The sequence below is a fragment of the Suricata suricatta genome, chromosome 8, assembly GCF_006229205.1.
Source record: "Suricata suricatta isolate VVHF042 chromosome 8, meerkat_22Aug2017_6uvM2_HiC, whole genome shotgun sequence".
In the NCBI taxonomy this organism is placed as follows: domain Eukaryota; kingdom Metazoa; phylum Chordata; class Mammalia; order Carnivora; family Herpestidae; genus Suricata; species Suricata suricatta.
The window spans coordinates 51,188,960-51,201,547 of NC_043707.1; the positions used below are offsets into that span (position 1 = coordinate 51,188,960).

Here is a 12,588-nt window from a genome sequence, read left to right on the forward strand (position 1 = left end):
GCAATGAGAGGGCCTAGAAGGGCCGGTTCTCCCAACTATGCCTCTCATCTCCAACTTCCCAGCCAGGACGTGTGGGTGTGGGCATTCTCTGCTGGACCCTCCTGGGACTTTTATTTCCCAAGAGCATATTTTAGAAGGAGAGGAGTAAGAAGAGGATAAGTATGGCTAGAGTTCAAGACTTAAAAGGTTCTAGGGTGCCAGCGTGGCTTAGTAGGTTAAACATCCGACTCTTGATTTCAGCTCAGGTCGTGATCTCATGGTTCGTGGGATCGAGCCCCTAGCTGGGCTCTTCACTGACATCACAGAGCCTGCTTGGGATTTTCTGCCCTACCCCAGCTTGTGCTCATGCTCTCTCTTTCTCTCTCAAAATAAATAAATAAATAAACATTAAAAAAAAAAAGACTTAAAGGTTCTCTTCTTTTTTTTCTTTTAGTAATTTTTACACTCCGTGGGCTCAAATTCACAATCCCAAGACAAAGAGTCCCACACTTCTCCAACTGAACCAGCCTGGTGCCCCAGGACTTAAATACTCTTAACATTACACAGAGTTCCTTTTCCAAAAGACTCATCAAGCTTCTTGAGAGAGGGAGAGAGAGAGAAAGCACAAGCAGGGGAGAGGCAGAGAGAGAGGGAGACAGAGGATCCAAAGTGGGCTCTGCACTGACAGCAGAGACCCTAATGCAGGGCCAAAACCACAAACCGTGAGATTATGACCTGAGCCAAAGTTGAACGCTTAACCAACTGAGCCACCCAGGTGCCCCTCTTCATTAAATATGAATCCTCACTGTGCTCCGCAATGCTCAAGATGCAGAAATGAAGATACTTTTCCTGTCTGTGAAAAGTAAACATATAAAAAAATTACAGTGCAATGAGGCAAGTACTTGAATATGGGCCTTTTCCTCTTACCCCAGAAATGGATATCAGCATTCAAAGCTGCAAGAAAGCATCATCAAATACCCCACCAACTGAAGAAAGTAGAAAATGAGGAGTCAGGCCGTCCTCCAAATTTCTCACCAACCTCCAGGACTTTCCCAGCCTACACACACTACCCTCTCCTTGTGCCTGCCTCAAAGGGGATAGCAGCAACAGGACAGAGAGAAAGGCATAGTGTGGGGTAGTCTGCCCTCCCACCTGTGGAGCGGCAAGGACACGGTGGGCCAGCAGTCATCTTCTCCCTACCTGTTCATTTTCCCTTCAGAGGCCTTTCCCACAGCCTAAAAAGCAATCACCAGCTTTTTGGAGAATGCTTTAATCATTGATCTGGCTTGGAGATAATCAGAGATACCCTGGAGCTGCATTAGCCAATACGGGAGCTGTTAGCCACTCGTGGCTATTGAACATTTCAAAGGTGGCCAATCTGAACTGAAATGTGCTGTGAAAAATATACATGGGATTTCGAAGACTTGGTACAGAGAGAGTAAAGTATTTTTTTCTCTCATTAGTATTTTTAAATTAGTATTTTTAAATTGATTACATGTTGAAATGACAACACTTTGGACATAATTATCTGGATAAAATATATTACTAAAATTAACTTCACCTGTTTTACTTTTTCAATATGGCAGACGGTTGAAATAACAAATATGGTTCACGTTATATCTCTTTAGGACGGCACCGCCCTGGAAGTTACAAAATCAGAGCTGAGAAGCCCTACCTAGTCCAGTAAAGTTTTACACGCATGGGACCATAGGGGGCGCTAACTCAGAGCAAAGCTTCCTCCCGCAGAACTTTGGAAGGAAGCAGTCTGGCTTCTCACATTTTTTAATGCTATCTTTTAAAGGTACTTTTAAGCTGTTTGTTTGGGTTTTTTCTTCCTAAAATTTAAATGGCTCATACTATATGAACATAAATAATTTTTCTAGGCAGAAGTCCGAAACGCCTGAATTACAACATTCAAGACTGGAATTTTAAGGAAGCTGCGAGTTTCACTATCACAGCTAGGGATATACCCTTTAACTCAGTAATTCCATTCTAGTAATTTATCATAAGGAAAAATTTACAGTGCATAAAAATATATGGCTACAAGGATACTCACCCAGCATTTGTAATATACCCTCTCTCCGGCCAAATCTATAAGCAAACTGGACATTAATAAGTGATTACCAAATCAATTATGGAACTACAACTACAATATGGAATGTTTTGTAACTACTACAAAGGATGTAAATGAATACTTAGCAATATGGAAAGACATTTGTGCTAAATTCTGTGAAAAGAGCCAGCTATAGAACTGCATGTCCAGTGCATGTGTGTCAATTTTGCCTTAAAAAGAAAAAAATAAACGTATACATTTGCAGACAATGGGCTTAAAGGATAGTCTCCAAGGGCTTTGAAGTCCTCTCTAGACAAACTGCGTGCCTTTCCTTTCCTTATTTAAAAACTGCTTTTTTAAAGTTATTTTTAAGCAGTCCTACCCGGTGTTCTTTACAAGTGACATCTTCTTTCCTGAGCTCTCGCCAAAGAAGAACCAACAATCAATGATTTGTTAAAACCCCTACCTACACTTCTCAATACGTCGCTTGGAGTTTTACCGCGTTCCAGGTGGTCCTCCACCCCCTGTGTGCACATCTTCTCCCCTACACGCCTGTGCAGCCCCGCGCCTGGGTCCTGCGTCTCTTCTGTCTCTGCCACCACCGCCTGGATCCGACCCTGCCTGACCCGCTGGGTTGTTGTAAAACGCAAATAAGATCTGGCGCGAAAGTTTCGGAATCGGTTGAATGAGAATCCAAAGGTTGACGTCGCTGAGACAAAGTGCCAGGCCGGGAACCAAGACTTGGGCCCAGCTGCACACCTCTCCCCCCGCGGGGGTAACTCGAGCCGCGGGGTTGTGGTCCCGGGCAGCTGGGGTGGAACGAACTCCCTCGAACACAGCGAGGAGGTTGCGCGGCGAAGTTTGTCCCTCTGGAGGCGCCGTCCAGCTCTGCGCTCCGCTCGAGTCATGTGAACGAGACGCGCGCCGGACCTGGGGCGCCAAAGGACGCGACGAGCTGCGGGATCCCGGGCCGGGCGGTCGGAGGGAGAGATGGAAGCGACTTTGGAGCAGCACTTGGAGGACACGTGAGTAGTGAGACCTCTTGGCCTGGCCTGAGGTCGCGGCGGGGGACTTGAGCGGGACAAAGGGCGCGCGCTCCGAGTGCGGGCCCGGAGTGTTGAGGACTCTTCCTCCAGCCGCGGGGCGAGACGATGAGCCCTGTCCCGGGGCCGCGGAGTGGCGGGGGGTCCCCCGAATTAAAATCCCGCCAGGGTTCCGCACCCCCCCGTCCCAGAGCTGTGGTCCGCGGCCCAAAGCCAAGGCCAGAACCGCCCGTCGTGTTGCAGTTGTCGGTACGGGCAGGGTCGTTCACTAGTTTTCAGAAATGGGTTCATTTGAGGGAAGGTTCTACCAGGGGTGCAGAGCGAGCCGTGCATTGTAAATGTAAACACACACGGATATCCTTCCGTGTGTAACCAGTTACTTGGTGCTTGAGAAAATGAAAGACCATCTCTTAAATCCTCGAACGAGTAATATCCTCGTAATAAACAAAATTAGAAAAGTATGAGAGGCGCCTGGGTGGCTCAGTCGGTTAAGTATTGGACTTTCGCTCAGGTCCTGATCTCTCTGGGTTCAAGGGTTGCAGCGCTGGGTTTGGCACTGTGCTGACACAGAGGCTGGCGCCGGCTTCGGATTGTGTATGTGCCTCTCTCTCTGCCCCTCCGCCCCCATTCGTGCTCAGTCTCCTCTCTCTCAAAAAAATAAATAAACGTTAAAAAAAAAAAAAGAAAAAGAAGAAGAACCAGGAAAGTATGAGGAGGTGTGCAGGGAAACTGCTGCCTCCCACCAGTGCCCCTCAGTTTCTCCCATTTCCCATCCTGGAGACAACCGGTGTTACTTTCTTCTGCATTTTTAATAAGGGCGATAAAATACAGCGATTGCAATATTTGCAGCCCTCCAAAGCTCAGCAGTACCTGAACACAGTACCATCTTGTCTCCCACCAGACATAAGTTGGTTTAACTATTAAGTTAAAATTAGTTTATTGTAACTTAATTTTTCTGGGGGAGGGCGGAAGCCCAGCAATGCCTGGTACATAGAAAAACCTAAATGTGTGGTTATAATTATTTAAATTCATTTTCTGACATCGTCTGCTTCATTCCTGGGGTGTTCCTGGAATTTTAGAATGAAGAATCCATCCATTGTTGGAGTCCTGTGCACAGATTCACAAGGACTTAACCTGGGCTGTAAGTATCTTTATCATCAACCCTTTGTTTGATTGCATAGCATCTAATACTGATTCGGAAGCCTAGTGTGCTGTCCTCTAGTTTTACTTCCTATTATCCTGCCCCTGGATACTTTTGTGAGAGGACAGTTTATCTCTAAACAAGATAAGAAAATTAAAATTTTCCCGTTGATAGTTATGAAGGTAGAAATGCTGTTTGGAGTTCTAGTGCTACAAAGTTGTCTCTGCTAAAATAGTATTTGAATGATTTTAAATTGGGTCTGGAAAGGACTTGAGATAATAGCAGCAGGTATCATTTATTGAATGTGTGCTAGGCTTTGTATACCTGATCTCTAATTTTCATAGTAACCCAGCCAGATGGATGTTGCTATGTTTTAGCCCAAGCACACTTAACAGTAAGAGAAGAGGCAATAAAATCAAGGGCTTCGGAGTTCGACACACTTGGGATCAACCCCCTGTTCTTCCCTTTGTTAGTAATGTGAACTTGGATCAAAGATAGCCTTTCTGAGCCTCAGTTTCTCTACTTGATAATGTTAGTTGCTTGGTTGGTTGTATAGATTTATTTTCAAAGGGCAAAAATATGTAAGCAGTTTAAATACAAGTCTAAACAGAATTAACTCTGTCAAAGTCAGCAATAATGTCAAAACACATTTTCACTTCCAGACACTCAGCAGTATCTTCCTTGTCGTCTCTCAGCGAAGAAAGGGGGTCTGATAGTTTATTCATGTACGTCTTTCTTACCTGCAATGTAATCTACAGTTTCTTGTGGACACGGTAACTTCTGCATATGTGTATCAGGAATTTCAACCCAAGGTGGTCCTCCATGTCCATGATAATCTCTGCTTGGTCCAAACAGTTAAGCTGTTTGGTCTTTCTTTAAATGGGAATTTACCGAGCACTTTTCTGGGTCGATCTTAAATCCTTAAGTTTTAAGACATAAAGACTATGGTCCTTGGTTTCCTTTAACATCAAAGGAGGCGCGTCACTGTATTGCAGCCCACTTGGGTAACTGTACCCAGAAACCGCATGAGCACCACGGCCACCTGCGGAGCCGCAGCCCTCGTCCAGACCCCCGTGGGGCACAGGGTGGGGGCCTTGGGCAGCGAGGGTCAAGCGCACTTGGCCGATATGCATGGAAATGACACCGAGCTGCCATGGCCGTGCCAACCCAGGATCTCTTTACTGGGTTGTTGTCTAATAATGACAACATTGCATTTCTTGAGCTCTTACTGTGTACCCTGCTCCATTCTAAGTGCTTTACACATACTGAGACATTTAATCCTCCTAACAACCCTGTGAAGCAGATAAATCAATGCACAGGTTGAGTGACTTGCCCAAGATCATGCAGCTCGGGTTGAGCTACGATTTGAGTCTTGCTCCAAAGCCTCTTAGTCACAGTGCTGGAAGATTATATAATATGTGTAAAACACTCAGCACAGAACCCAGACATAATGCTCAATAAATATAAGAGTTATAAATGAGGAGATAAATCCTGAAAAGTAAGTGTCTTAACTCATTCAGCTAGTTCATGTCAGAACTTGTAAACCAAGGACTCTGGACTCCTTCCTCTTTACTGCAGGAATTTTTAAAGCTCTGAAATTTGCCGGGAGTGGAACTGAAAGAGGTCATCTGCATAACTCAGATTTCACACAGCTCATTTAGTTGAGGGGGGTGGAGGGGAAGGCAGGTTTCCTCAAGGTGTGCTTGCTGATGGAAAGGCTGAAGTTCAAGTGTGGAAATCTAAAATGAAATAAATTCCTCCAAGCAACCTTCAAGGCCCGAAAGACTGCGCTGTCCGTCTAGTTAGTGTTTTATTAGTAAATCCACTGACTGTACCTGACATAGTTTCAGGCTTGAGCTTGTGTTGCCTTTATATGTGGAAATATATTGTGAACTTAGTAATTACTTTTTGTATCTGACACCAAGATTTAGTTATTATCTACTGGCTAAAACAAACATTAGCAAAAAGCCAGGTATGTTGGTATTTGAAAACTGCCAGCTTATTCTAGTAGAAATCACTGCTCATAGAATATTCACATACAGTGTGGAGGTATCTTACAGCTGAACTCCTGAATAAAGACTTTTGAATCCTTTGAGGTTGAGCTCGGTAAAAGAAAATCCGATTTCCCATGAGGAATTAATTAGTCTCAACAAGTCTCTTGCCCTTACTAACTGTTTTTTGTCAACTTCACCTCTGAATTTCTTGTTGGTTTCAGTAAGGTTCTTGTAAAATGATGTTATGGCTTTCAGATTGACTTAAAGGTACAGCTTCCTGATACGCTTGAGAAGGTGTTTAGAGATGGTGAGGAGAGTGACTGAAAATGGAGTCTGTCCGGGCTTCATTGATTTCAGAACTGCTGTCTGGTTTTCTCATTTATGGAACCAGCCGAGTATCAGGGCAAAAGTATTTCATGTCAGCACCTAACCTAAAGGACCACGAACTGAGGCTTCTTTTTGGGAACACACATGAGAGATACTATTATAGCTCCATACTCGTTTTTGGACAGTCAGGTGACATGATCACATCTCTGTCTTCCAGGCCGTGGGACCCTGTCAGATGAGCACGCCGGGGTGATCTCTGTTCTCGCCCAGCAAGCAGCCAAGCTAACCTCGGACCCCACTGATATCCCTGTGGTGTGTCTAGAGTCAGATAATGGGTGAGTAGATGTTACCAGATCTTCGCCTGTTTAATCAGAAGAATCTCTGGGAAACTTGAGTGGGGCCTGCTCTGTGTTGTTAGTGAATCTGCATTCAGAGAACTTGGAGGAAGGTTCTTCCCCCTTTGGACCACAGGAGGAAACAGACTGATCTCTGAAGCTAATGTGCTTTCAGACCACAATGGCATTTAAATGAAGAGTGAAAATTGTCACGAACTATCAGTCTGTAAAGAAAAAGAAAGAAGATGTAGCATAAAGAGCAATCAAAGAACAGAAGCCACTTCTGTAGTAATAGAAATACTAAAGGTATTCCAAGGGAGCATCCTCAGAATGACAGGGACAGAAGCGGAATGAACTATGCACATCTGATCACAGTTTTATAAAAAGGGGGGAATGCACGTATAATATACGTACAGATTTAAAAACCAGAACACATTCTAGTGGTCATCTCTGCGCGGCAGGATTATAGGATTCGTTTTCACATTTTATACTGTTCCCAAATGTCTTCTTGTGTTCATATATTGCTTTCATACGTAGAAAAACGGTAAACGATACTTTTTTAATTGTGTCCTAAACCAGGTAGCGTCTTTGATCTTCAACAGACTTGCGCTTGTAACACTTTACTGAATATCTTCCGCTTTGCTTTTCAGGAACATTATGATCCAGAAACACGATGGCATCACGGTGGCAGTGCACAAGATGGCCTCTTGACGTGTCTCATCAGTTCTCCAGCAGCCCGTCGGAGGGGCCAGATCCTGCCTCTGTTAGTTATCTTGTAGGAGCATTGACGTTCCAGTAGTTAGGCCATTTTTTAGTGTACATTGGGTGCTTTCCTGTCAATTTTAGAGTGAGTTGCTTTTTGACACTCAAGGACTGACTTAACCAAATATTACTAAGCAACGATCATGTTTTGAAGCAGCAGGTCCGGGTCACGTTGTACATAGAACTTTGTTCAATAAATGTGGTCAGAGGAAAGTATTGATCTTTTCTGGATTCTTTACATTCTTAGCAAATGTTCCTTTATTTCAGTGATCAAATTATAATTAATTTGCTTCAAATTACTCTCCTCTTTCAGAAGCTTCCTGAAATACCTATATCCTCACACAAGGGTCTATGGATATTTAAAGGAAATTAAGCCTATTCCCACCCCATAATAATAACAACAAAATAGCTAATATCATTAAGTACATCTACTGTATACAGGGACTCCTTTAATTCTCACTGAAAACCCAGCTAGTATGCACCCTTGGCTGCCCCAGTCTGCGTGTGTCCTAACGAAGGAAAGGGGTGAGCAGAGTATCCATTTGGACTTAAGACCAACTCAGGGGCTGGCTCAGTCAGTGTAGCTTGTGACCCTTGATCTCAGGGATGTGGATTTGAGCCCCACGTTGGGTATAGAGATAACTTAAAAATAAAATCTTAAGGGGCACCGGATGGCTCATTCATTTGAGCGTCTGACTCCTGATTTCGGCTCAGGTCATGAGCTCCTGGTTGGTGGATTTGAGCCTTGGCTGACCGCAAGGAGCCTGCTCGAGGATTCTCTGTCTCCCTCTCTGTCCCGCTCTCACTCTCTCAAAAGAAATAAACATTAAAATAAAATTATGTAGGGGCGCCTGGGTGGCTCAGTCGGTTAGGCCTCTGACTTCGGCTCAGGTCGTGATCTCACATTCGTGGATTTGAGCCCCACATCTGAGCTGTTAGCACAGAGCCTGGAGCCTGCTTCCGATTCTGTGTCTCCCTCTCTCTCTGCCCCTCCCTGCTCATGCTCTGTCTCCCTCTGTCTCAAAAATAAATAAAACATTGAAAAAAAATTTTTTTTAATAAAATAAAATTATGTTTAAAAAAAATAAATAAAATCTTAAAAGCAAAAGACTCCAACTAAGAGCCTGTACTCTGAACACCCAGACCGTTATAAAAATAAGTGTTTGGCCAGAAAAAATTCTGCTTTCTGAACATACAAGACACTTTGTTTAATTTTTAGAACTCTTAATAAAAAGAATGGTGCACAAACAGACACAGGTGGCCTCATTTTGTTGAATTTGAATGCAGTTCCTGTGACTCTTTAGCAATGTAATATTTGGGGTTTTTTTTTAATGTTTATTTTTGAGAGAAAGAGAGCGTGAGTGGGGGAGGGGCCAAGAGAGGGAGGCTCCCAGCTGACAGTCGCAAACCCAGTGTGGGGCTCAGGCTCACCAACTGTGAGATCATGACCTGAGGTGAAGTTGGACATTCAACCACTGAGCCACCCAGGCGCCCCTAGCAATTTAGTATTTGACCTTATAAAAAAGAATCTCCAGAATATTATTATTGACTCAAAAATATGAAGCATCTACAAACATATGCAGATACAAAGACTGCATAACCTGGCTCAGCCTGAGCTCATGCTTTGCTAGAAGGGATGTGCATATATGTCGTCACCACACTTAACCAAAACTTGACACGTAGTAAATATGTTTGCCTTGTTAAATATTAAAATGTGTGTGTGTGTGTGATGTTTGCCTGTCTTGCCTGCATTGCATAGGTTTTGAGGGCTTGTCTTATTCACACAAGTGAATTCCAAGTACTTAGTGCTAGGACACAGGCACTGAATACCTGCTGGACAGGAGAATGTAGACCTAGTACAGGGAGTTTTGGGGTATGACCTAGGCCTTCCCAGGCAGAGGGAGTAGCACCAGCAAACACAGGTGATAAACCAAGAGGAATATTTACCTAATACTAAATGCGTTAGTTTGGTCTGTGAGGTAGAAGGTAAAAAAAGCTGTAAGGTAGGGCAGCTACCTCAAGGAATTTGCTTTTTAAGGGTCTTGGGCCTTATCCTGTTAACAGAATGGAGTGTGGAATTAAGTGAGCATCAAATTTCAGCTTAAAAATTAATCTAATGAGGTTGACCAAACAACCTTATTTCTTTTCTTTTATTTTCTTTTTTTTAACATTTATTTTTGAGAGACAGAGCTTCAGCAGAGAAGGGCAGAGAGAGGGAGACACAGAATCCAAAGCAGGCTCCAAGCTCCCGAGCTGTGGGCTCAGAGCTCAATGCGGGGCTTGAACCCACGAACCGTGAGATCATGACCTGAGCCAAAGTCGGCTGCTCAACCAACTGAGCCAACCAGGTGTCCCAAAACATCCTTTGTTCAAGCAGAAAAACTTCCTCTTACTCATGTATAGATCTCCAGTTCGTAGCCCCAAGTGACAAGAGCCAATCTTTAAGTTTCTGCTACATGCTAGACCCATACTAAACAATTTACATGCACTTAGCTCATGTAATCCTCTTACAGGGTATTAGCACCCTTTCAGAGAGGAAGAAACAAGCTCAGCGAGATAAAGTAGCTCAAGATCAAATATGAGAGACAAAAAAACAAATTGGCAGAAAGGGAACAAAAGATATTTAAGAATGAAAGATAATTGAATTGTCTAATCTAGAGAGCCAGAGTGCCTTGGGAAAAAGCCGTCAGCTCAGAGGGAAGGACTTCAGAGCAAAGATGGCTGGCCTGGATTTTAGATAGGTTGACAGGATGTGCTGGTGATAATGCTCAGTAACAAGCATGTAGTAGCTCCTCCCTTTGTGGCAGGCATACCACTGCACTTGGAACAAAGTCTGAAATCGTCTCCCAAGCCCCGTGTGATCCGCCACCCCCCCCATCTCAGGCCGCACTCTGCCCACACATATCCCCACACACGTCTAGCACAGTACCTGGTGCAAAGGAGGCAACTCTACCGAAGGAAATTAAAAATTGAATATACTTTCCCATCTAATCCTCCTGACAACCTTCGAGTCGGGCACAATGCATACAATTTTGCTGAGGAAACAAGTGCTGCCAAGAGCTCTGAGGGGGAGATGGCTGGTTTTCTAGTCTGTACAGAGCGGAAGCTAGAGGAGGATTGTGTGTGCATGTAGGTTTGTCTCCTGTGGTTCTGTTTCTTATACTACACACACGCGCACACACACACACTATATAACATAAATATGCTATGTAACTATATACATATATATGTATAAGAATATATATCTAGGGGCGCCTGGGTGGCTCAGTCAGTTAAGCATCGGACTTCAGGTCATGATCTCCCAGTTTGTGAGTTCGAGCCCTGCATCGGGCTCTGTGCTGACAGCTCAGAGCCTGGAGCCTCCTTCAAATTCTGTGTCTCTCCCTCTCTCTGTCCCTCCGATGCTCATGCTCTGTCTCTCAATAATAAATAAAAACATTTAAAAATTTGTTGTTAAAAGAATACGTATCTATATTGTTAGTCCTTAGGAAAACCTGCAAAGTAGGATTAGCCACATCTTAGAGGTTTGAAAACAAACTCCGGGTAACTTGTCCAGTCTCCAGGCTTAAAAACCAGCAAAGTTGACGGGTGCCTGGGCAGCTCAGTCAGTTAAGTGTCCAACTCTGGGTTTCAGCTCAGGTCATGATCTCACAGTTCACTTGTTCAAGCCCCGTGTCGGGCTCCACACTGGCAGTGCAGAATGTGCTTGGGATTCTCTCTCCCTCTCGCTCTGCAAACCCCCCACAACTAAAAAATTAACAAACAAACAAAATACAGCAAGGGTGAGATTCTAACAAGTCTGTGTTTCCCACTCCACCTGAGAGCTCCCTGTGTGACACATGTGTTCCAAGTCGTCCATCCCTGAGGGCCCCCAGCATCCATAAGTGACTGTTCTGCCACACTTCAAATCTGACCTAGCCCTCAGCATCGGAGCTCTCTATCAATACGAAGGCTAGCTGGGAGCACCTGGGTGGCTCAGTCGTAACGTGTCCGACTTTGGCTCAGGTCATTATCTCATAGTTCATGAGTTTGAGCACCACATTGGGTTCTTTGTTGTCAATGTGGAGCCTGCTTTGGATCTTGTCTCCCTCTCTCGCAGCCCCTCCTCTGCTCAGGCTTTCTCTCTCTCTCTCAAAAAGAAATATTTAAAAAGTAATAATAAATAAATAAATAAAGGCTAGCTAGCCTCATCCTGCAATCAGAATCATAGATAGCCTTGCTTTAAAAGAGCAACAAGTGTTCTTAGCTGCAGCCAAAGCTGTTGCCGTGTAACAGAAGTCCCTAGACTTTCTTGCTAACGTGGTTTTAGAAAATAGAATCACTTTAGGTCACTTGTGGGCTGAACAAGGAGGAGCCCCTCCTATAGCAAGAATCTCCTGCTCTACCTGGATCAACACCGGGTATCGTAACAAATACAAGAAATTAACAAGCCTCCTGGCTGAAGCAAGAGGACACCATTAGACCGAGGGGGCTCACGTGCCTGGACAGCCCTTGGAAGTAAACCAACATCTAACCCTGTAAGTGCCTGAAGGTTATGAAATTGTGATTTAAGGACAATTCCAGCCCACTAGGCTTTACGTGATGTCCAATCAATAGTTTCCTGGCTCCTGCTTTTTCTCTATAAAAGCCTTTCCCGGAATTCCTGTTGGCAGAGTGCTCCTAACTACTTCTGGTTTGGTGCTGCTGCCTGATTCAAAGCCATTTGTGCCCACACCCTTACAGTTTTTAAAATTGCCTCAGTTTACTGTATAACACTACGCTGAAGGCAAGGGTTGGGGCCCCAGAATTCTGATACCTGTGCTTTCACTGCTTCTCTGGGAGGTCTCAGGATATGCTTATTTTACAGGAAACATACAGTCCCCCCTCCCCCTGCCGAGTTTGGAGATGTTTTCTGGCTAGAAATGGCAGTCTTCAATAACTTCTTCCTATTTGGGTGACTTGTGTACTGACTAAA

The 12,588-nt window shown here is 44.3% G+C and overlaps 1 protein-coding gene across 1 annotated transcript; it reads left to right on the forward strand.

The window, feature by feature from the left end:
• The first annotated feature begins 2,925 nt into the window (after positions 1-2,925).
• On the forward strand, positions 2,926-7,850 carry LAMTOR5 (late endosomal/lysosomal adaptor, MAPK and MTOR activator 5). The gene is made up of 4 exons (XM_029946461.1): positions 2,926-3,057; positions 4,155-4,216; positions 6,755-6,872; positions 7,523-7,850. Exons 1-4 carry the CDS (start codon positions 3,023-3,025, stop codon positions 7,581-7,583), a joined length of 276 nt encoding a protein of 91 aa, XP_029802321.1. The 5' UTR covers positions 2,926-3,022; the 3' UTR covers positions 7,584-7,850.
• The last annotated feature ends 4,738 nt before the right edge of the window (positions 7,851-12,588 follow it).